The sequence below is a fragment of the Xyrauchen texanus genome, chromosome 14 (genome assembly GCF_025860055.1).
Source record: "Xyrauchen texanus isolate HMW12.3.18 chromosome 14, RBS_HiC_50CHRs, whole genome shotgun sequence".
Taxonomy (NCBI): domain Eukaryota; kingdom Metazoa; phylum Chordata; class Actinopteri; order Cypriniformes; family Catostomidae; genus Xyrauchen; species Xyrauchen texanus.
Window position 1 is genome coordinate 12,707,809 of NC_068289.1, and position 26,799 is coordinate 12,734,607.

Sequence of the window (26,799 nt, forward strand, 5' to 3'; positions counted from 1 at the left end):
ACCAGCGCACAGCAGTAGTCCGGCTAGATTTGCTGCTAGCCAGAGTGGATCAGCTGGTGTTTTTCTGAGTGTGTGTTTACATTACCGCTTCTCCTGCTTGTAAAATCACCTATTTGAAGATGTGCCGCTGAAGAATGCGATAAATGTAAGTGGTTTTGAGACTGAGATTGTAAACAGCTGTGTTTTTGACATGACTAGCTGAGTGTGAGCAGTGTAGTATTTGAAGTCTAGAGGGTAAAGCTGCTGACAAACGCTGTCAATATCAATCTGCCATCAGTTCTGTTTGTCATTTGCGTCAGCTGTGTTTGGACTTTAGGGTGTTTCTCACCCTGTCAACAGCTGGCTGAAAAGCCAATCCACATATTTAACTGCGAGTGGTTTAGTCCGCATATGGTGTGATCTATACAGTATGTGACGGTTTTAATTCATCATTTGATTTTGGGGTCAGATCATGGTACAGTTTGTAATTTGTTGCATTGTATGTAAAAACTTTATTATTATTATTATTATTATTATTATTATTATTATTGTATTTTTTTTATCACTAAATTTGTTATGATTTTTCAAGACTGGACAACCTGAGGGGGCCAAAGAAATACTGTTGTGTCATCAGAAATTGCTTTAGCCCATATTTTGCCTTAAGTCTCTATACGTAGGCTATTGTTAAATGTTAAACAATGTGCATGTTTGAACTTACCCACTACCTCTTCAAAGAAAAGTGCATTGGTTTTACTGTGATGGCATCACATGATCATACTGTGGAACTTTTATATACCAACCTTAGGTAATGGCATAATGAAAATCTTGATATAATAATCTATATATATATATATATATATATATATATATATATATATATATATATATATATATATATATATATAACATTTGTGACATACCTGGACTCTCAGTTTTGTCCAATACTGATCCGTTGTATTTTCCTTAATCAGTTTAGAATATATATACTTTACTGTGTGGAAGTGATTGGGAGTACTATGTTATGCGTAAAGAAACTCAAACTTCTAACTACACATTATTTCTTTATCAAATAGAGAAAAACGTTTAGCCTATTAAGAAAAACTTTTGTTAAATAGTCTATTGGATAATGCAGCAACCAAATTAACAGTAGGCCTAATTCCAGGGTAAGTCTTCAGTAGAAAGAAGCCACTTCTCTTTGCAAAAATAGTTTTAGCTTGTATCTGGACTGAAATGAATTCAGATCTCTCTTTTGTCCCACTTTAAATGTAATAGCTTATCAGTTCACTTTCCAATCATATTTATGTTTTTGGAACCTAGTCAACATAAATATTATTATAAAAAATATACTGTACATTTCAGTCATAATTTCTTAACTTTAAAAACCTCTGGCTTTTATATTGGCGGAACGCTCCAGGAAGATTTTTGACTGTTTGTTTGTAGGCTAGTTCACAATAGTTGAATTCACTTTTCACTCAAAATCTAGTCAAATACTCCTCCTAACTGAACTATTGAGCATCTAATTCTGAGACTGAGACCTCTATCTTGAGTTTGTGTTTAGTGCTCACTTTAGCGCTCTAAAAGATAAAAATAGAAATTAATATGTGATTTATTGAATTGCAAAATGCTGTGAATTTATGGTATTAATATATAGTCTGCAGGTGCTCTGCACATCACAGTAAATTAGCGCTCTTTTCTTTGATCTACTTCAATAAGCACAGCAAGCAACTCATAAAATATGGTGTTTTGACCAGTCTTTGTATTTAGCTTATGAGAGCTTCATACACTTACTTTGCTGTGCGTAGCATATGCAGACTCGGGGACTAAAAACGGTTCAAAAAACGAAAAACGAAATATAACTAAATGTTTAGCAGAACTAACCGAAAAACAGAACAAAGTGATTTTCAATTGTTCAGGAGTAAAATCTTTATTTTTAAATGCTATAAAACGGTTATAACCGGTTAATTGCTTCCCGATAATTTTTTTCATGAAACTAAAGGCCAAAGGGTTTATCACTGTATATTTCTGGTAATTTTTTATGCTGCCTTTTAAAAACAAAAAACATGTGCTACACATTTCTTTGCCTAATTGTCCGTTGTGGATGTCGCATTCTGTGAATGAAGACCTTTTTTAAGAATTATGTATAATTATTACTAGGGGTGTAACGATTCACCAATGCCACGGTTCGGTTCATATCACGGTTTTGGAGCCTCGGTTCGGTTCTGTTTGCTGTGGGGGCAGGGTTCATGGCAGGGCACCAGCAATAATAATAACACTAGATTCACTTATAACTTAATAAAAACAACAACAATAATTTAACTTATTAACTTTATCTTTATTAACTTAACTTTATACATTGGCTTCACATTTTCTTTAGAGCAGTTAACACACCTGAGTTAACTAAAATGAAATAAATGCCTCCACTGACTAGTCAAAAATAAACTGCACACCTGAGTCAACTAAAATTAAATAAATGCCTCCACTGACTAATAAAATAAAATTTATAATACATCTAAAATGTTAAATTAAAATTTTAAATTCTTCTTCAAAAATACCATCATGTCCACATTCTCAGGTGAGAGGCTTGCTCTCTGTGCTGTAACAATGTCCCCTGCTGTAGAGAACACTCGCTCACTGGGGACTGATGTTGCAGGGACTCCAAGGAAGGATTTAGCCAACCTGGCTAAATGGGGAAACTGGCTCTCTTTGTCCTTCCACCATGCAAGTGGATTTGACTCCACTTGAAGAGTCGGCACTTCCTTGTAACGCTGGACCTCCTCTTTCACCATTTGAGACAGAGACTTGGATGCAGGTGTGCTCGTCTCCACTGGAAATAACTTTCCAAACAGTTCCGTGATTGGTGCTCTTTTGGCTGGAGGATCACATTCACTGCTGGATGCCACTTCTGACTGCTCCTTTGAGGCTTGGGCCTAACATTAAGGAAGGACAAAGCCACAAAATATTTTAAGCTACTATTGCTAATTGCAATTCATATCTGACAAATAAAACTACCAAAAACATAGTGATGCTCGTCATTTCTGATGATCTAAGTTTCTGTTTAGATTTTAGAGTTTAAAAAATTATATATGTAAAGTGCTTTTCAAAGGACATATTCACTACTAGTAAGATATGTTGCAGGTCTGTGGTATTTATAAACAATGAATTTGAATAAAATGTATTTTTTTTAAAACGTATTAATTTAAATTAATTAATCAAATTTATTAAATTAACTCATTTTGTAATTAAAACAATTAAACAAAAATACCTGTGAGGGATGGTATTCCAGAATCTTCTCTATCAGGCTGTTGAAGACGATTCTGCGCGTGTTCTCATCCAGAAACGGCAGAGATTTAAAACGTGGGTCAAGTGCAGTACTCATATGAAGAAACTGCGCAAGTGTTGAGTCAGAGTCTGGGTATCTGTTGGTGAAGTCGGACACAATGGCAGATTTGACATCTTTCACAACTGCTGTATCTGTGCAACTCACGTTCATAGATTCCAGGATGGTGTGTTTCAGTGGCATTATCATTGAAACGGTTGGCAGCTGTTCAGTGCTCAACAGAGCGGTTACCGTTTTCAGTGGTTTGAGAACCTGAACAATGTCCTCAGCTACTTTTACATCTTCATCAGATAGAGTAAGTATGTCCTTAATGTTCCTCTTAGCATTCTTGTCTGTAAGTGCTGAGAAAACAGCAGCCTGCTGTTCAAGGTAGCGCTCAAGCATGTCATAGCTTGAGTTCCACCTGGTGGGGACATCCTGGATCAGCTTGTGTGTAGGCAGTTGGAGCATCTCTTGTTTGTCCTTGAGCACTGCTGCAGCAGTAGTGCTTCGATGGAAAAAAGTGACAACTTTTCTCACTCTGCCTAAAAGCCGTGACATCTGGTTAACGCTCATCCCCCGTTGTGAAGCCAGGTTAACAGTGTGTGCAAAACAGCGAATGTTTGGTGAAAATCCGGCTGCGTTAACTGCATTCACTATGTTTTTGGCGTTGTCTGTTGTGACGGGAACAGTCGCGTTTTCTCTGTCAATTTTCCACTCAGCTACAGCTCCCTGTAATATTTCCGACAGATGATCACTTGTATGGCTTTCATAGACAGCGCGTGTCTGGAGAACGGGATTTGCAATTACCCAGTTGTCGGTAATATAGTGCGTCGTGATCGTGATGAAGGACTGAGTTGCACGGGAAGTCCACCCGTCTGTAGTTAAAGCAATGAATTTTGCATTGCTCAGGTCCTCCACCAATTTGGCTTTCACTTTGTTGTAAAGTTGAGGCAAAACATTCTGACTAAAATGCGGTCGGCTTGGTAGTTGATATCTGGGCTCTAACACACGTAGCAAATGCGTGAATCCGTGCGTTCTCAACAACTGAAAATGGGCGATATCCAGCGCCATGAAAACACCAATTGCCTTGGTAATTGCTTGAGCACGGTCTGAGTCGGCCTGTAGCTTAATTTTAAAAGCAGTAGAAAGAGTTTCCTGTTTTTGAGGTCTCTTACGTGTGCTGCTGATGTCAATGTCGGGATGATGTCTCCGGAGATGCGCTTGCATGTTAGAAGTGTTTCCGTCGTATGAGCAACTTTTGTGAAACACTTACGACAGACGACGCGCGTTTTGTCTATGACACGATTTCCATTATTGTAGTCCACTGGAAAACCAAAATTTGCCCACACAGGAGACATAAATGTGACCGGAGGGTCTTCAATCTCAATTTGCCGCGGAGTTGCCATTCTGAAGTGCGTATGTAAATGTAAACTCCCGAGTGATCGATCACACAAATCACGTGACATGCACTTTATTTAGTAAATAATATTATAATAATATTTAGTAAAACTATAGCTCTTATTAGTTGTCAAAAGTGTACTCATTAATTACTATTTAATCAAATGTCAAGGAAGAAAAAAATAGTTTTGTGACAAAGTGAAGTGAGAGTTGGGCCGGGGCAGGAGGGGGCGGGGCGCGTTCGGTTCGACATGAGAGTATCGCGGTTTTTCGGTTCGGTTTGAATATCGTTACACCCCTAATTATTACACATACACACACGGCTTATTCAGATACAAGGAAAACATTATTAGAGGTAAAAATTACTTTTCTCAGTTGTTTCCAAGTCTTCACTGAATTATTGTTCGACATGATAAATTAATGCAGAATTTCTGCTGCTGGGTTTGACTCAGAAGCAAGTGGATTATTTTGAGATTGTTTTTTCAAAACAAATCTGGTAATCCTGTATTTTACCCACCACTTAGCACAGAGTACTGTCATTTTAAAGGAACGTTATTAACCCTTCTTTTATTTTGTTCTAACCGGTAAACATTTGAAAAGTAGGCTGTGGAACTTTTGAACCAGAATGGAAAAACAACACATTTTTGCTCATAACAAATTTTAGTATTGTGTTGGTATAGAAGTACCGGTACTTTTGAAATCACTAACTTTGAAATAGCTATCGATTGACACATTTCTCACTGTTTTCCCAGATTGCATCTGCAGTGAGTTTGGAGACTCTCTTGTGATCCCTGTTGTCATGGAGAAGCCATGGAGGTTATGGGGGGCACTGGAGGCGTGTTTGCTGGCCGTATGCGCGTGGTCGTGGGGAGCTTGCCGCGTCTCCTTGCTGGCCCTCATTCTGACCTTCCACCTGTACGGGGGCTTCATACTGCTGGCACTCATCTTGGCCTCTGTGGCCGGAATCCTGTTCAAGTTCCAGGACGTCCTGCTTTTTTTTCCTGATCAGCCCTCATCCTCACGCCTCTACGTTCCCATGCCTACCGGAATCCCTCACGAGAATGTGTACATCCGCACTAAAGACGGTGTGCGGCTCAACCTTATCCTGCTTCGCTACACTGGTGAAAACCCTGCCTCTGCCCCCACCATTTTGTATTTCCACGGGAACGCAGGGAACATCGGCCACCGTGTGCCTAATGCCCTTCTGATGCTGGTCAACCTGAAAGCCAATGTGGTTTTGGTGGACTACAGAGGCTATGGTAAGAGTGAAGGAGAACCAAGCGAAGAGGGTCTCTACCAGGACGGCGAGGCCACCTTGGATTATGTCATGACCCGGCCGGACATCGACAAAACAAAAGTGGTGCTCTTCGGCCGGTCATTGGGTGGTGCGGTGGCCATCCGTTTGGCTTCGGGGAATCCACATCGAGTGGCCGCCATTATGGTAGAGAACACTTTCTTAAGCATCCCGCACATGGCGGCCACACTGTTCTCTTTCTTTCCCATGCGTTACCTGCCACTCTGGTGCTACAAGAACAAATTCCTGTCCTATAGACACGTTGTGCTGTGTCGTATGCCATCTGTCTTTATCTCTGGCTTATCAGATCAACTCATTCCACCGGTCATGATGAAACAGCTTTACGAGCTGTCTCCATCTCGGACTAAACGCCTCGCTGTCTTTCCGGAGGGTACGCATAATGACACCTGGCAGAGCCAGGGTTATTTTGCCACTCTGGAGCAGTTTATGAAGGAACTGCTGAAAAACAATGCCCAGGAAGAGACGGCACAGGGGGCAACTAACATCACTATAATCTAACAGTATTTTCTGTTGACTGATCGAAATTCGGACTCTCTCAGATTGGATGTACAATTCTCTTTCTTTCTTTTTTTCATTTCTCTTCTCACCATCTTTCTAAGCTGTTTCTTTTCATTGATCACGGTATTGGAATTCATTATTTACAATTTAATTATTAAAAGCAGAAGGCTACGTTTTTAATACCTTCAGGAATTTTTAATTTTTTTTAGTGAATTTAGTTCACCCAAATAAGAGAATTCTGTCATATTTTACTCCATGTCATTCCAAACCTACATGAATGACTTTCTAAGTAACGATAATGAAAGTGAATGGGAACTAAGTCATATGGACTACTTTTGTGGTACTTTTATGGTGCTTTTTTGAAGCTCGACATCCCCAGTTCCCTTTCACTTTTATTGAGTGTACAAGAGCAGTGTGGATATTTTTCTTACCATTTGTGTTCCAAATGAATGAAGAAAGACAATCAAAGGGTTTGAAATGACATGAGGGTGACTAGATATCAGAATTTTCATTTTTGGATGAGCGTTTTTTTTTTTAAGTATTAATGCCCCCCTATTCTGATATTTATTTACTGACACAAAAATGTACCTTTTCAATATACAAACATCCACCCTCAAAAGGATATTAAATGCTCTGCCACCTGGAAATACTACCGGAAAATGTAGTTATTTGCCTAATCACAATTGTCAAAAGTTCTTTCTTATAATTTGTTTGAAACAGAACACGAGGGCTCATAGTGATACTTTTCAAAACCTTTCAGTACCACTGAATACAGTTAAATGGACCAGGGGCAACTGATCCTAGTTTAGTCATTTTTGTCTACGGCATTTCAAGCATTCAGTCTATTGTACTCTCTTATATTGTGTTAAGAGCTTTATTGAACTTCCTTCTTTTTTAAGGAAGGTTAAAAATCCACTCAGGAAATCGGCTTTGATTTCATCTTTTAGATTTGCATATGGAATTTGTGTGAGAGTTATAGATTTCTACCACTGATATTCATGTGGGCTGCAGGACACCATGAACACTGAATGAAAATACCAACACAAAAAGCCTAAAGTTTGTTTTCTCTCATCTCAAGCTTTGTGATCTTCTGAAAGTAAGAGTAAAATCGCACATAATAAGTGCTTAACATCAAATCTTTGCCTACAATTTGTTTTGGATCACATTGGAAACCTTGCCCACTGTAGCCACAAATCCATTTTATTTCACCATCAACAGTTCCCTTAAAGAAATCGTTCACCCAACAACTATAGTTATGTCATCATTTACTCACTCCAAACTGTATGACTTTCGAAGAAGTGCAGTTTTGAAGAATGTTAATGCTGCTCATTCACATGCACTAAATGGGGGCTGAAAGCAACATAAAAGTGGTCTGTGCAACTTAGATCTACTAAATACAATACGTTTTATTCAATCTTGCATGTTGTGATTTGGTCAAAGGACATGCAAGAATCAACAACCTTTGCTAATGTTGACATTAAAATTGGTGCGGCATGACTGGACTCCACTTATTTGAATACAGGGTCGTAACCACAATCGACAAATAATTGTCATTAAATTGTTGCAGGGATTACATAATGATTTAAATAAGTAAAATATATATATATATATATATATATATATATATATATATCTATCATGCTCAGAAGTCTAATGCCGCTCATCAGTGTTGTTTGAAATCAATATTTGCCCAATATTTTACAATAGAAATGTTGTACCGAACAACAGTAATTTCCAAGGATGCAAACTACTCACCTTTCGCTGTTTGAATTGAAAATATGTCATGTATAATATGTAATTGGTGTCATTCGTAATTGTCAATGGGAAAACATTAGCGTAACAGTTTTCAGCATAAGACAAAGAGTGAATGTGTGCATATTATGAATATGTGTGGTTATATGGCTAGCTTTAATCACTTTAAAAAGACAATCACTTGATGTTGTCTTAGAAAATAATCCTTAAAACTCATCGCCCTCATATGTGAACTAAAACATGGTAAGACCAGTGGCTTTGATTCCATTTATTTTTTTTAAGGTTGTGACTTGAACAAATCATATTTTTTATTAAAATATTAGTTGCATTAAATTGTGCATATAATAGTGTCTTCTTTCAAAAGGGATGTTTCAGACCAGGGTGAGCTCAACCATTTAAAGGGGTCATGACATGAGAAACCAAATTTGCCTTGATCTTTTGGTATATAAGAGGTCTTTGTATCATTAAAACGTCCTGCAAGTTTAATATTTTAAGACGTCCTCCCCATTCTAAACGAATCATTTATTTAATCAAGCTCAAAATACAGCTCGTTCTGGATTCATGGTTAGAAGTGACGTGACGGTTAGAAGTGACGTACCAGCGTTTGCATATGACCGCCTCCAGCACAAGATAACTACGCTTTAAGCGCAAGACAACTACGCTCATTTCAGTATCGCCGTGCACCTCACAAGTGTTCAGTCGATGGACAGCGAGCTCTGACAGAGACTACTTGTGCACAGGAAAATTACGATGCCACACAGATGTGCTGTTCCTGGCTGCGGTCAAACAAAACCTCTGAATAAGCTGCCGAAAGATCCAGACGTCAGGGAAAAATGGATGCAGTTTATTTTTTGCGGACGTCCCAGTCACGGCAGTGTTAACTTAAGCGTTTGTTCTGTACAGTTTAAGGATGACTGTTTTGAGAACAAATCTCAATATGATGCTGGCTTTGCCAGAAAACTGTTGCTCAAAGATAAGTCCGTGCCCACTATTCTGGGAACAACGACGACGCAAACTGTAAATAATCTATTTTAAACTTTAAACTACTTTTTAAAGCGCAATTTCATTCATTATGAATAATCACAGTGTTTTTACTTAGTTTACTTGCATATTGTTCTGGCTGGGGGCGTCAATAATTGATACATAGGCACTGACGTTAGCCAATCATAACAGTGGGCGTTAACACTGAAGTCTTAAATGGAAAACGCCCCCAAAACAGACTGTTTGAATCAGAGGATGAGAAACAGGGTGGGAAAAGGTCATAAATCACTAGATTTTAAAAGTTTTTCTTAAAAAAATATATATATTAATACTATAATTGCACCTAAGGGAACATAATAATACAATAAAAAAACCCATGTCATGACCCCTTTAATTTTAGATATATCCTTGTCAGGTCTATGCTAAAAAAAAAGAGAAATAAAAAGAGCCACCAGTTAAAAGAGTAGTTAATCTAAAACTGGAAAATTCAGTTATTTACTCACCCAGGTCATTTACACTGTCATTTAACAGAGCTCTATTCCATAGAATAGCAGTTTATAGTGAGCAGAAGCTGTCAAGATTCAAAAAGGACAAATGTAAATATGCATCAATAATGGAAATCAATTCAAATAATAGTCCTATTTTCTTTGAGACAGCACAAACAATAAAGGTAAGCTGACTGTAACAGGCAAATGGGAATTAAAAAATATATATTGTTTTAAAGTAAAACAATATACATTTTGGGCCTTTATCACATTTAAAGCCTTTATTCCAAATGTTATTGCCTTCAGCACCTACTATTTTAAGGACCAATAGACTTTATTTACTGTAGTGCCATATTAGATTTTTAACAGCAATGAAAACAAGGCAGTGAGGGATAGACTTACATTCTCTTCATTGGCATGCACTGTATAAAGCTAGATCACATAAAAATTCCACAACTCATGTTTTCTGGAGTATTTTATAAACTGAATTTTATGTTCAAGTCATGGTTACGGCCTTGTTTGAATATGTAAACACGGAGCTAGATTTTCATTGAATTAAGGCATTAATTTTGGTCCCTTCCTCACACAAGCTTTCAAACTGCTTCAGAAGACCTCTGTGAAGTTGGCAACCCATATAATTAAATAATCACCAAAACTATTCCATTGAATTGTGCTGTGTTTGTGCTGATTTTCGCCGCAAAAATTAACATTTGTGCTGGTTTGGTGTTTGAGATATTAAGCATTCATTTTTGCACTGTGTGATGTCACTCTCCACCTCATCTCACTCTAATTTTTTCAAACCAGTGCTGGTCGTTTGTGCTTAAGAAAAAAAACGCTGTAACTATTTCCCTTCCTTTAGATAGATATAGATAGATAGATAGATAGATAGATAGATAGATCTTATTTTATTTATTTATTTATTTATTTTTTAATTTTATTTTATATTGTCAAGGCAAATTTTTTTTACAGTTGTACATTTATAAATTGCATTTACAAAAAGGCAATAACAATATAAGAAGAAAAAAAAACTTCCTTTAGATATAGCAATAATGTTTTTGGGAGGTGTGACGTCATTCTCCATCCCATGTTGTCTAAATCGCCCCAAACCGGTGTCATTCATTTGTGCTCAATTTGTGCCGTTATAATGAACACTTTATCTGTTTCCATTCCTTAGAAATAACAAATATGTTGTGGGGCTGTGACATCACTTTCTGGCCCATGTCGTCCAAATCCCTTCAAAAGGGTGCTGGTCGTTTGTGCCGGTTTGTGCCATTTAAAAGAAACCCTGTAACTATGATTGTTTCTTAAATGTAACCAAAAAAATTTAGTTTTTTAAGAACAGTGACTTCACTCTCCACCCCATGACGTCCGAATCACTCCAACCCGGTGTCATTCATTTGTGCTCGATTTGTGCTGTTGAAAGAAACAATCTAATTCCCTTACATAGAAATAACAAAATTATCTCCCAGATCTGTGACGTCAGTCATTCATTTACTCATCTCGTCCAAGCACTCATTTTCTGACTCATTCATTTGTACTCTCGGTGCAGGTTTCTTGCCGTCATAGTTTTTTTTTTTTTTTTTTTTATATTGGCAGTTTGATCATTGGCCGTAACTTCAAGCTTCAAATCCGAATCGCATATGCCCTGTATTATATAGTTTGTTTCTTTCAACAGCACACACAAATCAAGCACAAACGACCCGTTTGAAGGACGACATGGGGCAGAAACTGACGTCACAGCCCCGAATCATATTTTTTTATTTCTAAGAAATGGAAATAGATAAAATGTTCATTTTTAACAGCACAAACAGGCACAAACGAATGACACCAGTTTGGAGCGATTTAGACAACATGGGGTTGAGAATGACATCACCAATCACAAAAACATTATTGCTATATCTGAGGAAGAGAAATAGTTACAGCGTTTGTTTTAATGGCACAAACAGAGCACAAATGACAAGCACCAGTTTGGAGCGAGATTTGGTGTTGTGTGACATCACACAGCCCCAAAAACGAATGCTTAATATCTCAAACACCAAACCAGCACAAACATAATATTTTTGCAGCACAAATGAAGGAAATAGTTTTGGTGATTTTTTTTTTTATATCACAAAAACATCACAAAGGTCTTCTGAAGACTTGGTGTTTTTTTTTATTTATTTTTTTTTATTGGAGCGTGCATTGTATGGAGAGGAACAGCAACTACATTCTTTATTCATCCTTTGTGTTTCATGGAAAAAAAGTCATCAAGAGTTTGCAACGACAGACAGGTGAGTAAATGATGACTGAATCTACATGGATGAGGTACAGAACAGCGACATGTCATTCTATTGTCCAAAGTAGGTGATTGTCGGTGAAGTACCCAGTATATAGTGATCATGGTGGACTTTGCAAACCTGACCAATTATGTAGTGAGTGTTGGATCAATGCACATTCAAGTCTGTAATTATTGCCTGCTGTAGATGCTCCGTACATTTTGTTTAAACTTAAAAAATAAAATTCACTTTATTGTAATGTGTCAACTGCATGTGAATGTTAAGATTTCAAGGCAGAGTGATTTTATGCTAGTTTGCATGCAAATCATGTCTACAATCATGATATCTACAAACCAGAGTTTATCTCAGGCTTCCAAAGTCCACCTTTCAAGATTTGACGGGATCTTTCAGGCTTGTAGTTTTCAAGGGTGCTCAAGAGATTGTTTGTATATTAGCACAGCATGTCCAGTGTTATTTGTTATTCATAGACTGGACTGAGCAGAACAAGTGGAAAAAGCCAGTGCAAGTCAAAGTGTTCCCAAAACGCAGGAATGTATGTGGTTTCAGCACATACTGTAAATTACATTGTTACTTATGTTTATCAGTTTCTTTACCTTTTCAAAATAATTTTTGGTCATTTGAAGGCTCATTGCTTGGCCATTATTGATTGAGATGAACTGCATCTAAAAACCAAGGAAAATTGTAAAAAATGTTCCTCAAAATAATAAATGCGTATTTTTTAACAAATGTAGTCATGTAGTTGCGAAGCATTTTGTTAAACTCAGTGACGTGCCATGAAACCTGATTGTATGGCTGTGTGGTTGATTGCAAACCTTGGAACTGCATCAATATCTTGGTAAAATGATGCTGAAATATCATGATGAAATAATGAAAGTACTACTTTTGGGTTTACTATATTTGACTATTAAATCATTGGCATGTTCTGGACATTCTCTGGGGCTAGTTTGTACTCTATGTTGAAATCTCATTTCATCATGTTCATAAACTGAATACATGGAATAATATAAAGTACTGCTCCTGTTTTGATTTTGTTTTTTACATTGGTATTCTTTCAACATTTGTGTTTTGAGCTATGGATTATCTATTCAAATAATTTGTCAATATACAGTTAGTCAGAAGTTTACATAGTTTGTCAAATACATTTAAACTCCTGACATTTAATAATAGAAAACATTCCCTGTCTTAGTTCAGTTATAATCACCACTTTATTTTAAGAATGTGAAATGTCAGAATAATAGTAGAAAGAATGATTTCAGCTTTTATTTCTGTCATCACATTCCCAGTGGGCCAGCAGTTTAATTGCAATTTGTTAGTATTTGGTAGTATTGCCTTTAAATTGTTAACTTGAATCAAACTTTTTGGGTAGCCTTCCACAAGCTTCTCACGATAAGTTTCTGGAATTTTGGTCCATTCCTCCAAACAGAACTGGTGTAGCTGAGTCAGGTTTGTAGGCCTCCTTGCGCGCACATGCTTTTTCAGTTCTACCCACAAATTTTCTATTGGATTTAGGTCAGGGCTTTGTGATGGCCACACCAATACCTTGACGTTGTTGTCCTTCAGCCATTTTGCCACAACTTTAGAGGTATGCTTGGGGTCATTGTCCATTTGGAAGGCCCATTTGCAACCAAGCTTTAACTTTGTGGCTGATGCCTTGAGATGTTGCTTCAATATATCCACATCATTTTCCTTCCTCATGACACCATCTATTTTGTTGCGTGCACCAGCCCCTCCAGCAGCAAAGCATCCCCACAACATGGTGCTGCCACCTCCATGCTTCATGGTTGGGATGGTGTTCTTCGACTTGCAATCCTTACACTTTTTCCTTCAAACATAATGTCTAGGTTACTAGTGTAACCCCCATTCCCTGATGGAGGGAACAAGATGTTGTCTCGATTGTAGTGACACAAGGGGCTTCTTTCGGGAGCCTCGGATACCTCTGAATATGAAAAAGGCCAATGCCAAATTGGCGAACAGAATTTGCATGTCCTGCCCCCGGACATACGGGTATAAAAGGCGGGGATCGTGCATCTGCTTCGAGCGGCGCTCTGACCCAAGGAACCAATCATCTAGCTGTGAGGATTGAGGGGAGGAGGGAGGGTTCAAGTCCAGCCCCACGCTCACGGCGGCCCAGGCAAGCATATCGGACATCTAGGCATCGGCCTCGAACTGGGCAGGCAAACCCGTAGGCGGCAGCCCAGCTGAGGCTGCTCAGTGGCGACTGCAGCGGCGACTTCATCATCCTGCTCCATGGAGCCAACAGAGACATCAGAGACAAGCCAGTCTCACATTGAGCCCGGACGGAAGCAATTGAGCATGCTGGGGGGTAGGTGGTTCATGGATTTACCTGGCGAAACATTGCCAGCCGTGTCGTCCTCAATCCCGTGGAGAGGTGCAATGCGAGGGGCAGCTGGAATGGCATTCCCCTTGAGAAAGGAAAGCCGCTGCCGCAACAATGCCATGGTGAAGTTCTCGCAATGAGTACATGAGCCATCAACAAACGCTGCCTTGGTGTGATCGTGATCCAGACACACAAGGCAGCACCTATGACTGTCAGAAGCAGAGAGATATCTGCCGCATCCAGGAACAACGCAAAGGTGGAAGGGCATCTTGACAGACGCGTTTTTAAAAAGGCATTCAATGCCAATGCTTTAATCCTTTTAGAGAAAATTATGGTCTTTTAGGAAGCTGTTGAAGTGCCCTGGGGCGTGGACTGCACTGGCGTGCAGAGGAGGGAGAAAGCCGCTGGCAATGCACCGTAGATCCAACAGCAAATTCTCAGCAGATCCCTGCCTTTTATACCCGTATGTCCGGGGGTGGGATATGCAAATCCTTTTCGCCAATTTGGCATTGGCCTTTTTCATATTCAGATGTATCCGAAGCTCCTGAAAGAAGCCCCTTGTGTCACTACAATTGACACAACGTTGAGTGAGTGACAGAAGGGGAACGATGGTCATTATGGCCAAACAGTTCAATATTTGTGTCATCAGACCAGAGGACATTTCTCCAGAAAGTAATATCTTTGTCCCCATGTGCACTTGAAAACTGTAATTTGGCTTTTTTATGGTAGTTTCGGAGCAGTTGCTTCTACCTTTCTGAGCAGCCTTTCAGGTTATGTCGATATAGGACTTGTTTTACTGTGGATATAGATACTTTTCTACCCATTTTCTCCAGCATCTTCGCAAGGTCCTTTGCTGTTGTTCTGGGATTTGCACTTTTCACACCAAACTACATTAAATTCTAGGAGACAGAATGCCTCTCCTTCCTGAGCTGTATGAAGGCTGCGTGGTCCCATGGTGTTTATACTTGCATACTATTGTTTGTACAGGCATTTGGAAATTGCTCCCAAGGATGAAACCAAGGAGATCCACAATTTTTTTTTTCTGAGGTCTTGGCTGATTTCTTTTGATTTTCCCATGATGTCAAGCAAAGAGGCACTGAGTTTGAAGGTAGGCCTTAAAATAAATCCATAGGTACACCTCCAATTGACACCAATTATCTTATCAGAAGCTAATTGCCTAAAGTCTTGACATCTTTTTCTGGAATTTTACAAGCTGCTTAAAGGCACCTTTAACTTGGTGTATGTAAACTTCTTACCCACTGGAATTGTGATTATAGTAAATTAAAAGTGAAACTGTCTGTAAAATATTGTTGGAAATTTTACTCGTGTCATGCAAAAAGTAGATGCCAAACTATAGTTTGCTAATATGAAATATGTGGTTAAAAAAAAAAAAGAGTTTTAATGACTTCAACCTAAGTGTATGTAAACTTCTGACTTCAACTGTAAATGCAATTGAATCACACTTTCTATTTTCTGTGTGCTGACATGCAATAAATGTATCAAACCCTTCTGATAACTTGACTGCAAAAGTGTCTATTTTTGAAGTGGTGGCTTCCTGTTTCCGTGTGAGAGTGGAGTCACTTTAAGAAAAAGTTTTACTGTTTCATTGAAATTAACATACATCCTTGTGGGCTATTAAATACGATTCGCACATTTTAACCCAGACACTTTCATTTATTGCCATTTAACTTGCCTAGGATTTGGCGCAGTTTGTCGGAGCGGGCACATTTATAAGTGGTGACAATGCAACTTTGTTGCGGTGCAGGGCAGAATACAGTGGGTGTGGACAGCTTGGCAGGAAACCGGAGCATTTTCTCACATTGAAGGGAGAATTTGTGATGAAAAAGCAGACTGTTAGCTGAAGACTTGCAGACAAGACTTTATAGTAAGTAAAGCCGCTTTTATAGTAAGACATTGACTGCTAGATTCCAGAAGTCTTCCTCTCTTCCACATCAACAACCATCAACAACACCGAGATATACAGCTTTAGGACCAAGGTAGTCATGCAGAAGACCGTAGTCTGTGGATTATCTCTGATCCAGCATTGTACTGAGAGAAATGTTTGCTAAGAGCTTCAGAGCCACTTTCATACCATTTCAAGGTGAATTAGATTCAGCAGGCAAAGACAAGAACGCCCGATCAGCTACTCTCTGAGTACATGCAATCATCTCAATGTTTTGAGGTGGGTTGAGATCTTCAAAGTAGTGATATTATACATTTTTGTGAACTAAAATAAAAGCTAACATTAATGGAAATAACTGCAAGTAAAACAAAAATTAATTTTCATAACTCCAAAACTAACTTAAAAGAAAAATTACCTCAAAATTAATTTTATTTCTTGTTTTTGATACACTGTAGCCTATATTATAAAAATGTAAACCTTTAGAACCTGGCTTCATTTAGAATAAAATGTATCTAGGTTGCGATAACACTATTTGACCCTTTGAAACTGTACCATATTTAAATTCTAGCAGTTAAAGGAATATTTCGAAATAATTTGTAGCATTATGTGGTTTACCACTAAACAAATTTTGATTCTTAAAAAAATAAATAAGTGGAAGTCTGAGTTACAGTGAGGCACTTACAATGGAAGTTAATGGGTGCCAATCTGTAAACATTAAAGTACTCCCTGTTTCAAAAGTATAGCCACAAGACATAAAAAAAAATAAATAAATAAAAGAATAAAAAAATGTGTTAACATGATTTAAGTGATAAAATTTCTTACTAACCTTATCTGTGTAAAGTTATATCCAATTTTACAACTTTGTTGCTATGACGATGTAATGTCAACATTCTCTAAAATGACTGTAAAAATTATTTTTAAAACTTTACAGCTTAACTAAGTTTTAACCAGAAAATTAATGTAAGTGCTTTTATAAAATTATAAGCAATTTTTTTAAAAAACAATTGGCCCCATTCACTTACATCTATAACTTTTTTTTCGAGAAAATAATTTTTTGTGGCAATAAATATTATGCCACATTGCTGTCGATTGAGCTTAAATTGAATGGAACCTGGAATGTTCCTATAAAAAATTATCTTTGTCAGTTGAAAAATAGGCTAGTGAAAAAAAATATAATAATTGAAAGTCCAAATTAAATATATATATATATATATATATATATATATATATATATATATATAATATTATTATTATTATTATTATTATTATTATTATTATTTATTTTTTATTTTTTTAATTCCAAACTATAATAACCCTCCTTTAAAGAAACCAGGTTCTTCTATATAGATCTATTTGACTTTTATATCCACTCACTAATTATACTCTTTCCTAAAAATTAGCTTCCATCATGCCTGCTGGAGATGTTGGCCTGGGCCGGGTAGAGGGGGGAAGATTGCCCTGGGTGTTTCTGGTCCTGATCCTCACCGCCATCACCTCCTCCTCGCTGTCTGTGCTTTCTCTGTACCATGTCTTAGCCCTGAAATCAGAGGTGGAGGGTCTGAAGGCCGAGGTGGTCCGCAAGAGAGAGGAGCAGAGCAGGACTCTGGAGGAACCTGTGGAGGGGGCAGACAAACAGACCCAGCAGCAGCAACAAGAGGACAGCAAAGACGGAATTGAGGTTAGTATGCTTTTCCAAGCCTATGCAGTGAAAATTTTGGTGCCACTTTTATTTTAGGTCTTTAATATGTATTAACATTAAAGACAGTGGCAAGAAAAAGTATGTGAACCCTTAAGAATTTGTTGGTAATCTGCATTAATTGGTCATAAAATGTGATCTCATCTTTATCATAAGTATAGACAAACACAATGTGCTTTAGCTAACAACACATAAACAATTATAGTATTTCATGTCTTTACTGAACACACCCCATAAAACATTCACAGTGCTGTGGAAAAGTAAGTGAACCTTTGGATTTATAACTGGTCGATCCTCATTTAGCAGCAATAAACTCACATAAGTGTTTTTGTTAGCTATGGAATAGAGCTGCGATTCAGAAGGATTTTTGGACCATTCTTCCTTACAGTACTCCAAAAGGTGTATTTTATTTTTTTGAAGTAATTCTGTAGTGGATTTAATTCGATGTTTAGGGTCATTGTCCTGCTGCATCACCCAACTTGTACTGAGCTTCAGCCTGAAATTATCCTGTAGGATACCTTGACAAACTTGGGCATCCTTCGATGATGGCAAGTGGTCTAGGCCCAGAGGCAGCAAAGCAGCCACAAATTATGATGCTCCCTCCACCATACTTCACCGATTGGATGATGCTTTCATGTTGGTATGCAACATGTTATGCCATATGTAGTGCTGTGTGTTCTTCCAAAACAATTCAACCTTAGTTTTATCAGTCCACAAATATTTTACTAGTAGCATGGTGGAGTTTCAAGGTGGTCTTTGGCAAACTTTAGGTGTGCAGCAATGTTTTTGTTGGAAATCAGCCAGCTTCCTTTGTTGTGTCCTGCCATGGACCCCTTGCTTGTTTGGTGTTTTCCATATAGACTCATAAACAGAGTTAAAACCAGTTCCAATGATTTCTAAAAGTCTTTAGCTGTCACTCTAGAGTTATTTTTTTTTAACTCATTGAGTTTCTGTGGTGTGCCCTTTGAGTCATTTTGGCTGGACAGCTACTTCAAGGGATAGTACCCACAGTACTAAATCATTCCCATTTACAGGAAATTTTTCTAACTGCGGACAGATGGATGTCTAAGCTCTTCGAGATAACTTTGTTATACCTTTATGTACCCTTTACAGCTTTATACAAAACAACAATTCTTGATCGTAGGACTTTTGTGATCTCTTTTTTTGCAAGGCATGGTCCACATCAGCAGATGCTTCTTATGAATAGCAAACTCAATGTTTTAGTGCTTCCTATAAGTCAAAGTAGTTCTAATCCACACCTCCAATCTTGTTTCATTAATTGGATGCCAGGTTTGCCAAATCCTGACTCTAATTAGCTTTTGCTAACATAATTAGCCTAGGGATTAACATAATTTTTCCAGCCTACATTGTGAATGTTAGAATGATGTATTCAATATGTACAAGATCAGTACTGTAATTTGTGATAGTAACAGATTGTTGTTTTTTCATTTTTGTAACTTATATGTTGATCAAACCATATTTTAAGACAAATGTATTCAGAAATACTGGTAATTCCAAAGGGTTGACATACTTTTTCTTGCCACCATTCATACAATACAATGTATTTATTGTGTAGCAACATGTTGTTCTGTAAAATTCTCACAACATTCACATTTGTTACCACAGGTTGAGGTACGGGTAGTATAGGGGTAGGTTTGGGGTTTGGTTTAGGGTAAGGGTTGGTTTAGGTTTAGGTTTAGGGGTAAGGTAAACAGAGCAACTAATTAAATGCAGGTACTTTAAATGTAAGTAAAAGGAAACAACTCGTATGTACATAATAAGTTAATTGTATCAACTTCTTAAGTACATAGTAGTTAAAGACACCTTAAAATACTGGGTCTGTTTTTTTTTTTTGCAAGGCTACACCAGTCAAGCTGGTCTACATGGAAACAATGATAAGCTTAATCAGATTGTGCCCATAATGAATTTGCATTGCCCATCTAAAACCACACCATCTTGAAATTTAAAGCTAAATTGTGTAACTTTTTTGGTGTTAAAATATTTTTATGCAGAGAAAACTCTACAGTTAGACATTTTAGGTAAATTTTCGCAAAAACTGTAAACACTGTGTCTGTGGCATTATAAAAATAGCTGTCTTTGTTTTTAGTGGCCCATCAAGCCTGACAAAATGACAGTGACACAACCAATGTTTGAGTTGGGGGCTGGACTATCTGTTTGTTCGATCAATGGCAGATGTGTTTTCGGAAGGCTGTTTGAAAACAATGTATATTCTTGCAATTCCGCTCGATGCCGATAGTGGTGCAGAAATTACACACTTCATCTTTAAGCTTGTCCAAGCAGGTCTAAGCATTTTCTATTCAGTAGGGATGGTTCTTGGTTGTGTGTTTAAGATGTGTCACCTTTAAAGTGTTTTTACAGTGTCTGCAGCACACTGAGATCGATGATGCCACATCAGACCACAATGGCATGACAAAAAGGAGTCTGGGTCATGTTTCAGACAAAGCAGGCAAGCCCACACTTAATTCTATAATGGTATTGTCATGATCAGTACATTCTCAAAACAAAAGAATACTACCATGTACATTCCTCATGCAGACACCGTTTGCTAGATGCTTGTTCAAGCTTTTGGGAAGATGATGTGACATGTATGGGTTTTACTGAGAAGAGCTGCGGGTTGTATTGAGTGTGTCAAACACAAACTCAGACAGATGGTGAAAGATTAAACCACTCAATTTATAAAACAACATGCACATTGTGCAAACTGCACCATTAGACATTTACATATCCTGTTCCTTTATGAGTCATTGAATGCAAAAGCCATATTATATTGTTTTAGATCTGGCAAAGGCCTTCAGTTGAAAACATCATTATCATTGCACAGCTGTAATGATTTTCCTCTCTTACAGACACTTGAAAATGCCTTGCTGTTAAGAAATCCACTTAATTGTTCAGTTACTTCATAAAAAGAATGCAAGAGCAGTACATAATTCAAACAGTTAATTTGGATTTCTGCTTTGCCTGTGTGAAAATAAATTACTCTGCACATCCACAGAATTCCAGCCCTTTTTGCAGGTGATGGCAGACAACAGAAGGAAAACCTTCCAGAAAGGTAAAGTAGGAGTTCAACTGTGCAAATTGTAGTGCCGTGTTTACAGATCAATAATTCAAGAACATTTCTTCATTGTATGAGAACTGATTACACACCTTGATAAATTATTTAAAGGTGTAGGGCGTAATTTTTGCTATATTTAAATACTTGCTCCTTCTCCGACTTAACCTCTTGCGACCCCACAAATACATGCGTGGATGTTTTATTTTGGCTTTCCTATACGCAATGCATAATTTTAATTAGATTAATTAAAGATTTTAATTGATCTCAGTTCAGGAGACTCTGTGCTCTCAGTAAAGGGTTAAACTTTTGCGCAAGGAGTCATGTGACATAACAACATGGCGCCAATCACAGCAGAGTTTGTCTTTAGGAGCAACACCAATAAAACTACATCTGGTAAGAAACCTAATAAAACATTTTTTACATTGAAAGTCATTGTTTGAGTCAAAAGATTACAGTTTCTACTTTACTCTGTTATGCCATTTTTTTTATTTTAGCAATTTAGCGCAAAACGCCACACTGTTAAACACATGATATATTGCATTAGCTAAGCTTGAGCTAACTTATTACATTAGCTAGTTGCTCATGAGTTATGCATGCTAGCAAGACACACGTTAACTATATTTGTCTTTTGGCTAATTATCTGTAAAGTCGAGGCACTGGTAGCATAGTCTTTTGTTCATAACCACTCAACTCCATACAATCCAAGAAAAACACAATTGGGATAGGAGCTGGAATGGGCTGCTGCCTGTCTGTCTGTGTGTCTGATGTGCCGATGTGTGCTGCACAACTGCGCAGAGATGGGGGGAGAGGGAGAGGGAGAGAGGGCATCGGAACTCTACAAAATCTCATCTCCCGACCTGATATTTACATTTTTTTTTATTCAATAAATATATTTGTTTGACAGGGAAACTGTTTGCAAACAGGAATATATATACAGTATATATATATATATATATATATATATATATATATTCATATTCATTAATTAAAAAAAAAAATAAAAATAAACATCCCAGAAAAAAGGGCACTCTCTCTTGAGGAAGAAAAGGGAAGGTGGTCAAGCCCCCTTTGATGTTTATGCGTGCACGCACCTGCTACTAGTTACAAATCAAAAAGGGAAATGGAAAATGCACACAGCAGTCATGTTCGGGTCTCAGGAAGTTAATATGCCGAGGCAACTGATTCATTTGTAGGTGGATTCCCTGAAAAATTAAAAAAGTCTTTCTTTCTTCCTTTTAAATGCTCTGTGTCAGCATATAAAGGCTCCTCATTTCCTTAAGATTATTATTTTAATTTTTTGGTCAGAATTTGCAATGGAAATATGCACAGCCATCCCGTGGCAGACAGGTCTAAAGCGAGGCTCAGCTCTGGAAGAAGAGCAGGGGACCATTTTAGTCAAAGAGGAAGGATATTTCTTCATCTACAGTCAGGTACATACAGTATTTTCTCAGCAAATCACAGCTTTAAAGTTTGAGAAGTCAAGGGTATTATCTTATCACACTTTCTTGAGGCTTTTTGACAGCTTTGAAACATCCCAACACAGTGCTGAGAGTTTTTTTTCCTCATTACTTCAAGCTCTCCTTTTCCCAGGTGTACTACACTGACTCTACATTTGCCATGGGCCACATTGTGATTCGTATAAAGAAAAACGTTGTAGGAGACGAGAGTCAACATGTCGTTCTGTTCCGCTGTATTCAGAGCATGAATCGAGTCAATCACTTCAACACCTGCTACACTGGAGGTCAGTGTAGAAAGTCCTCTTGATCAGTTACAAAATCCCCCAGATAGATAGATAGAGTTTTTTTTTTTATGTAAGTGAATGAATTAATGAATGTAACATTTATTTAGTGCTTTTCTGACACTACACACATAGCGCTCTTCACCTAGTGAACAGGGTACTTTCCTCAACCGACCAGTGTGCAGTATGCCAGTACGCTCACTACACACCAGCTGTTGAGGAGAGAGTAGAGTTATAGAGCCGTAACATTACATTGATGTTTTCATTTTTCACATTACAGTAATGCAAATGCGATTTTATTTATTGTGTTACAGTAAGCCTAATGATAATTTGTATGGGTGAATGTGTATAATTGTTAAGAAAAAAATATCACAATGCTAAAAATCTTAATGGTCCTAAAATAGGAATTCTATTTATTTGAGCAAAATATAATTTCCTATTTCTTTTTCACTTAGTTTAAAAATCAATACCACTTGTTTTTGGGAGGCTATAATAAGCCAAATGCATGGCAAATATTAGGGACATTTTCATACATTGATAAGCAGTGCTAATTGTTAATTAAACAATTGTTAATTATTCATATAAACAATTAATATGTCTTACAGATAGTGCAATGCATATATGGATAAATGTACATAGTTATACTTTATATTTACATTGTAAGTGTATAACTGAGTATGTACATTGCAGGCATAGTGAAGCTGGACTCTGGAGACAGATTGGAGCTTCTGATACCTCGTACACATGCAAATATCTCTCTGGACGGGGATTCCACCTTCTTAGGAGCAATAAAACTGGCTTGACTCTTGGACAGACAGTCAGTGACCTTGGTACTGCAGTCTGAACTTCCAATTAATGCAGAGAGAGGCAGTTTCATTGACATAAAGAGCTGCTTCTTGAAACTTTCCTCATAGAGCTGCATTGTATCCTGGAAGATGAACTTTGTACAAGCTTTGGTTCACACCCCAGTTCCATTTTGTTGGACTTCCACTTATTTTGTGAATGGATATGTGACATTAACAGTTAACAGTTGCTTCATTTATACTGTAGATTTAGAGAATAACAAGTGTCAAGCAAATTGAGAAACATCAACAGTTCTAAGCATTTTTATGGAGTTCAAGTCAACATGAAATCAACATCGACCCTATTTACTTTCTTAATGCACATTCCTGATATTACTGTGTGACTCATAGATGCACACTGTTCCAAATAAAACTTTGTCATAATAGTTTCTGAAAATCGAATAACTTGCTCCACCCCTGAAATGACTTTCCTTTCCAGCTTATGTCACAAATTCTTCTTATTAGCTGCATTGTGGTATATAACTTTTCAGGTTCCAATCAATTCCCAATATATGAAACCAAGTCCCCTTATGTTTTTTTCTTCCATTAAATATCCTGTTTGACTTGGAAATATATCACATTAAAAAAGTAAAATGGGTTGTGAACAGCGTGTCATGTTGACTTTTATATCTTTAGTCATCTTTTGTAAACGTGCATCCACACACACACACACACACATTTTGGTTATTTTTTTTTTTTTTTTAGTTTTGTCAAGACAGTTCTTCTTATTCCTAACACACAATTACAACAAATACTTTCTGATTCTGAGCATCTGTTTCAGAGTAACAACTCTGTGTATTTTGGTAACAGAAAGGGAAATATAATGTTAACAAAGAAAGCACTCTGACTTTAATAACACAACCTTTCCTTTCGTACAACGGTAGGTGTTTACATTTTCAAGTAAAGATGGCGCTTCCAACATTCTACCTGCAGATGGCGACAAAATCACATTGTGTAGCCATGTGGAAGCCATATAGTGCGAGATTGGTGAAAATTGTAGAGATTGGAATTCAACAACATTTGCTTTGTGTCGTATGCTTCACACAGACAGCTTGTTGTTTATTGATGGAGGCAGTGTATGAATTTGCTTCAGCTTTGTCAGCTACATTTCATAATGAAACAACCATTAACTAAGGCAGTGAGTAGATATTTACCTGTGGCTGAAAATTATGCTGGAATTTTACATCAGAATACAATGTAATTTCTCTTAACAACAGCTTCGCTGTTAGAAATTGAGCCCAATATCAGAAATGGAGCTTTGCTTTGCTTCAGGGCTTCATGGCATGAGTAGTGATAAAATTACCTGCCGCTAGAGGGCACTTGCTTCCTGGACAAATGGTTTATGGAACACTGCCCAGATGAGGCTGATCATTGTGAGTTTTTGGATAAATGAATCACTATTCAATAATGAAAGCATTGGTTTGGTTTCAGGAACTGTTGAGTAGCTCCATATATAGAAAACTCAACTAAATGTTTAAAAAGAGCAAGATTTTTATGGATCTATCTATCTGTCTGGCCGTCGGTCCAACTATTGTTAGAAATACTACTAACATTTATTAGAAGTTTAACCTGAACTGCCACTTAGAAAAAAGTGCAAAATAGTCCCTCCTTGTCTTTGAAAAATGACAAATAAAGAATCAACTACTGAATCTCTGAGGAAAATTTCTGTCACACTTAAACCTTTAAATCCCTTCATACATATGTACTTTCTTAGCCATTTCCAAGACTTTGATTTAGATCATTCAACTTTGTTCAAATCTCAGATGGTCCTCTGAGAAGACGCATCGAGTCTGCGGTGTATATTGACAGAATCCTTGAATAGCTTTCCTACTGAGGGACTACCTCTAAAGCCTGTCACTTAGGGAGCCCGAGGAAGTGATTGCTACTTTTAAATAGTCTCTCAAGCTGTGCTATTGACTCCAATTCAGAGACCAGTCAGACACACTTGTACTCTATTGGGAGCTTCAATAAAGACCAAAGAGCACTGTTTAGCAATGCCTTTTGCTGTATTTCTTTTGATTATTTTTCAAAAAATAGATTGCTCAGCTGAGCTTTTCTTTTAAAAAATGGCTTCTATATTGATTTTGTTCTCAAAATGATTACTTTTCTGTTAAAAAAGGGTGTCATTGCAGTTTACCTCACAGGCTATCATGCTGATAATTTTAAATATGTTCAGCTCTCCTGCTATTAAGATGATTTCTGTGCATTGTAAGACTCCATGCCAGAGTTCTTTTATGTTATCTATTATGTGGAGTTCAGTAGTTCACAAGAAGACTGTGCATTCAGTACTCTGATGATGATGGAGAAAAATGCAGGTTAATGGAGCAGTGTTCCAGAGGTAATAATAATAATAATACCAAATTACAAAGTGAATCACTTGTGATGACACATAATTTGAGTCTTTGCAGGCTCACAATCGCAATTATTATGGTATAATGCATTTCTCATACCTGCTTGTCTCCATATAATTTCCCCTCAGAGAACAGCTCACATATTTCACATATCTTGCAATGCATCTGCGGGCTTGTGGCAGAAAAACGCTGACATTCATCACAGCACATGCTGCGAAGCCCCACCCGGTATGTCAAAAACTATAGTCCCTCTAGTGCCCCTCGTGTGGCGCTTGGATGCATGGCTTTCGCTATCCAACTGTTGCATTGGCTGGCCAGGACCATCTGACTTGGCTACGCGATTCAATTCACCAGGCTCCTACCTCGTTTCAGCGGTATTCGCTCCACCTCGATGCGTGGCGAAAACGCCAGCACCTTGTGGGCAGACATTACAACTCTGCTACTCAAGGACGTGATAGAGCCCATCCCTAAAGTCGTGATGAAGAAGGGATTCTACAGCCCTTACTTCATTGTACCCAAAAAAGTCAGTGGGTTGTGGCCAATCTTGCACTTGCGAGTTCTCAACCGGGCTTTACCCAAACTCCCATTCAAAATGCTCACACGAAAACAGATTCTTACCTGTGTCTGGTATAAAGATTTGTTTGCGGTGGCAGACCTGAAGGACGCGTACTTTCACGTCTCCATCTTGCCTCGATACGACCCTTCCTACGGTTCGCGTTCGATGGCCAGGTGTATCAGTACAAGGTCCTCCGCTTCGGCCTGTCCCCTCGCATCTTCACGAAGGTTGCAGAGGCAGCCCTTGCCCAGCTATGGGAAGTCGGCATCCGCATACTGAACTACCTCAGTGACTGGCTT

At 37.8% G+C, this 26,799-nt stretch overlaps 2 protein-coding genes across 4 annotated transcripts; one reads left to right on the plus strand and one right to left on the minus strand.

The window, feature by feature from the left end:
* LOC127654873 (protein ABHD13) lies at positions 1–25,561 on the plus strand. 3 transcript variants are annotated; one of them, XM_052142403.1, is made up of 8 exons: positions 19–145; positions 16,107–16,523; positions 17,645–17,922; positions 20,320–20,407; positions 20,954–21,010; positions 22,319–22,443; positions 22,604–22,754; positions 23,442–25,561. In XM_052142403.1, the coding sequence occupies exons 3-8, from the start codon at positions 17,653–17,655 to the stop codon at positions 23,552–23,554; spliced, it is 804 nt and encodes a 267-aa protein (XP_051998363.1). In that variant the 5' UTR covers positions 19–145; positions 16,107–16,523; positions 17,645–17,652; the 3' UTR covers positions 23,555–25,561. The 3 variants fall into 3 exon arrangements, with proteins under 3 accessions (XP_051998361.1, XP_051998362.1, XP_051998363.1); XM_052142402.1 differs by lacking the exon at positions 16,107–16,523 and having other exon boundaries at positions 16–145; positions 22,589–22,754; XM_052142401.1 differs by lacking the exons at positions 16,107–16,523; positions 17,645–17,922; positions 20,320–20,407; ... (2 more) ...; positions 22,604–22,754; positions 23,442–25,561 and adding an exon at positions 5,449–8,556 and having other exon boundaries at positions 1–145.
* LOC127655221 (E3 SUMO-protein ligase ZBED1-like) lies at positions 1,485–4,525 on the minus strand. Its single transcript, XM_052142896.1, has 3 exons — positions 3,242–4,525; positions 2,532–2,906; positions 1,485–1,553 (listed from the first exon to the last, which is right to left on the minus strand). The coding sequence occupies exons 1-3, from the start codon at positions 4,523–4,525 to the stop codon at positions 1,485–1,487; spliced, it is 1,728 nt and encodes a 575-aa protein (XP_051998856.1).
* Positions 25,562–26,799: the final 1,238 nt, after the last annotated feature.

What these genes read in the sequence shown, in the direction of transcription:
- LOC127655221 (XM_052142896.1), bottom strand. Translation starts at nt 4,525, where the DNA reads ATGCAAGCGCATCTCCGGAGACATCATCCCGACATTGACATCAGCAGC. An exon ending in TGGAATACCATCCCTCACAG is followed by an intron (nt 2,907 to 3,241) that starts GTATTTTTGTTT and finishes CCTTAATGTTAG; the next exon opens with GCCCAAGCCTCAAAGGAGCA. An exon ending in CTGAGAATGTGGACATGATG is followed by an intron (nt 1,554 to 2,531) that starts GTATTTTTGAAG and finishes TTTATCTTTTAG; the next exon opens with AGCGCTAAAGTGAGCACTAA.
- LOC127654873 (XM_052142401.1), top strand. Translation starts at nt 5,496, where the DNA reads ATGGAGAAGCCATGGAGGTTATGGGGGGCACTGGAGGCGTGTTTGCTG.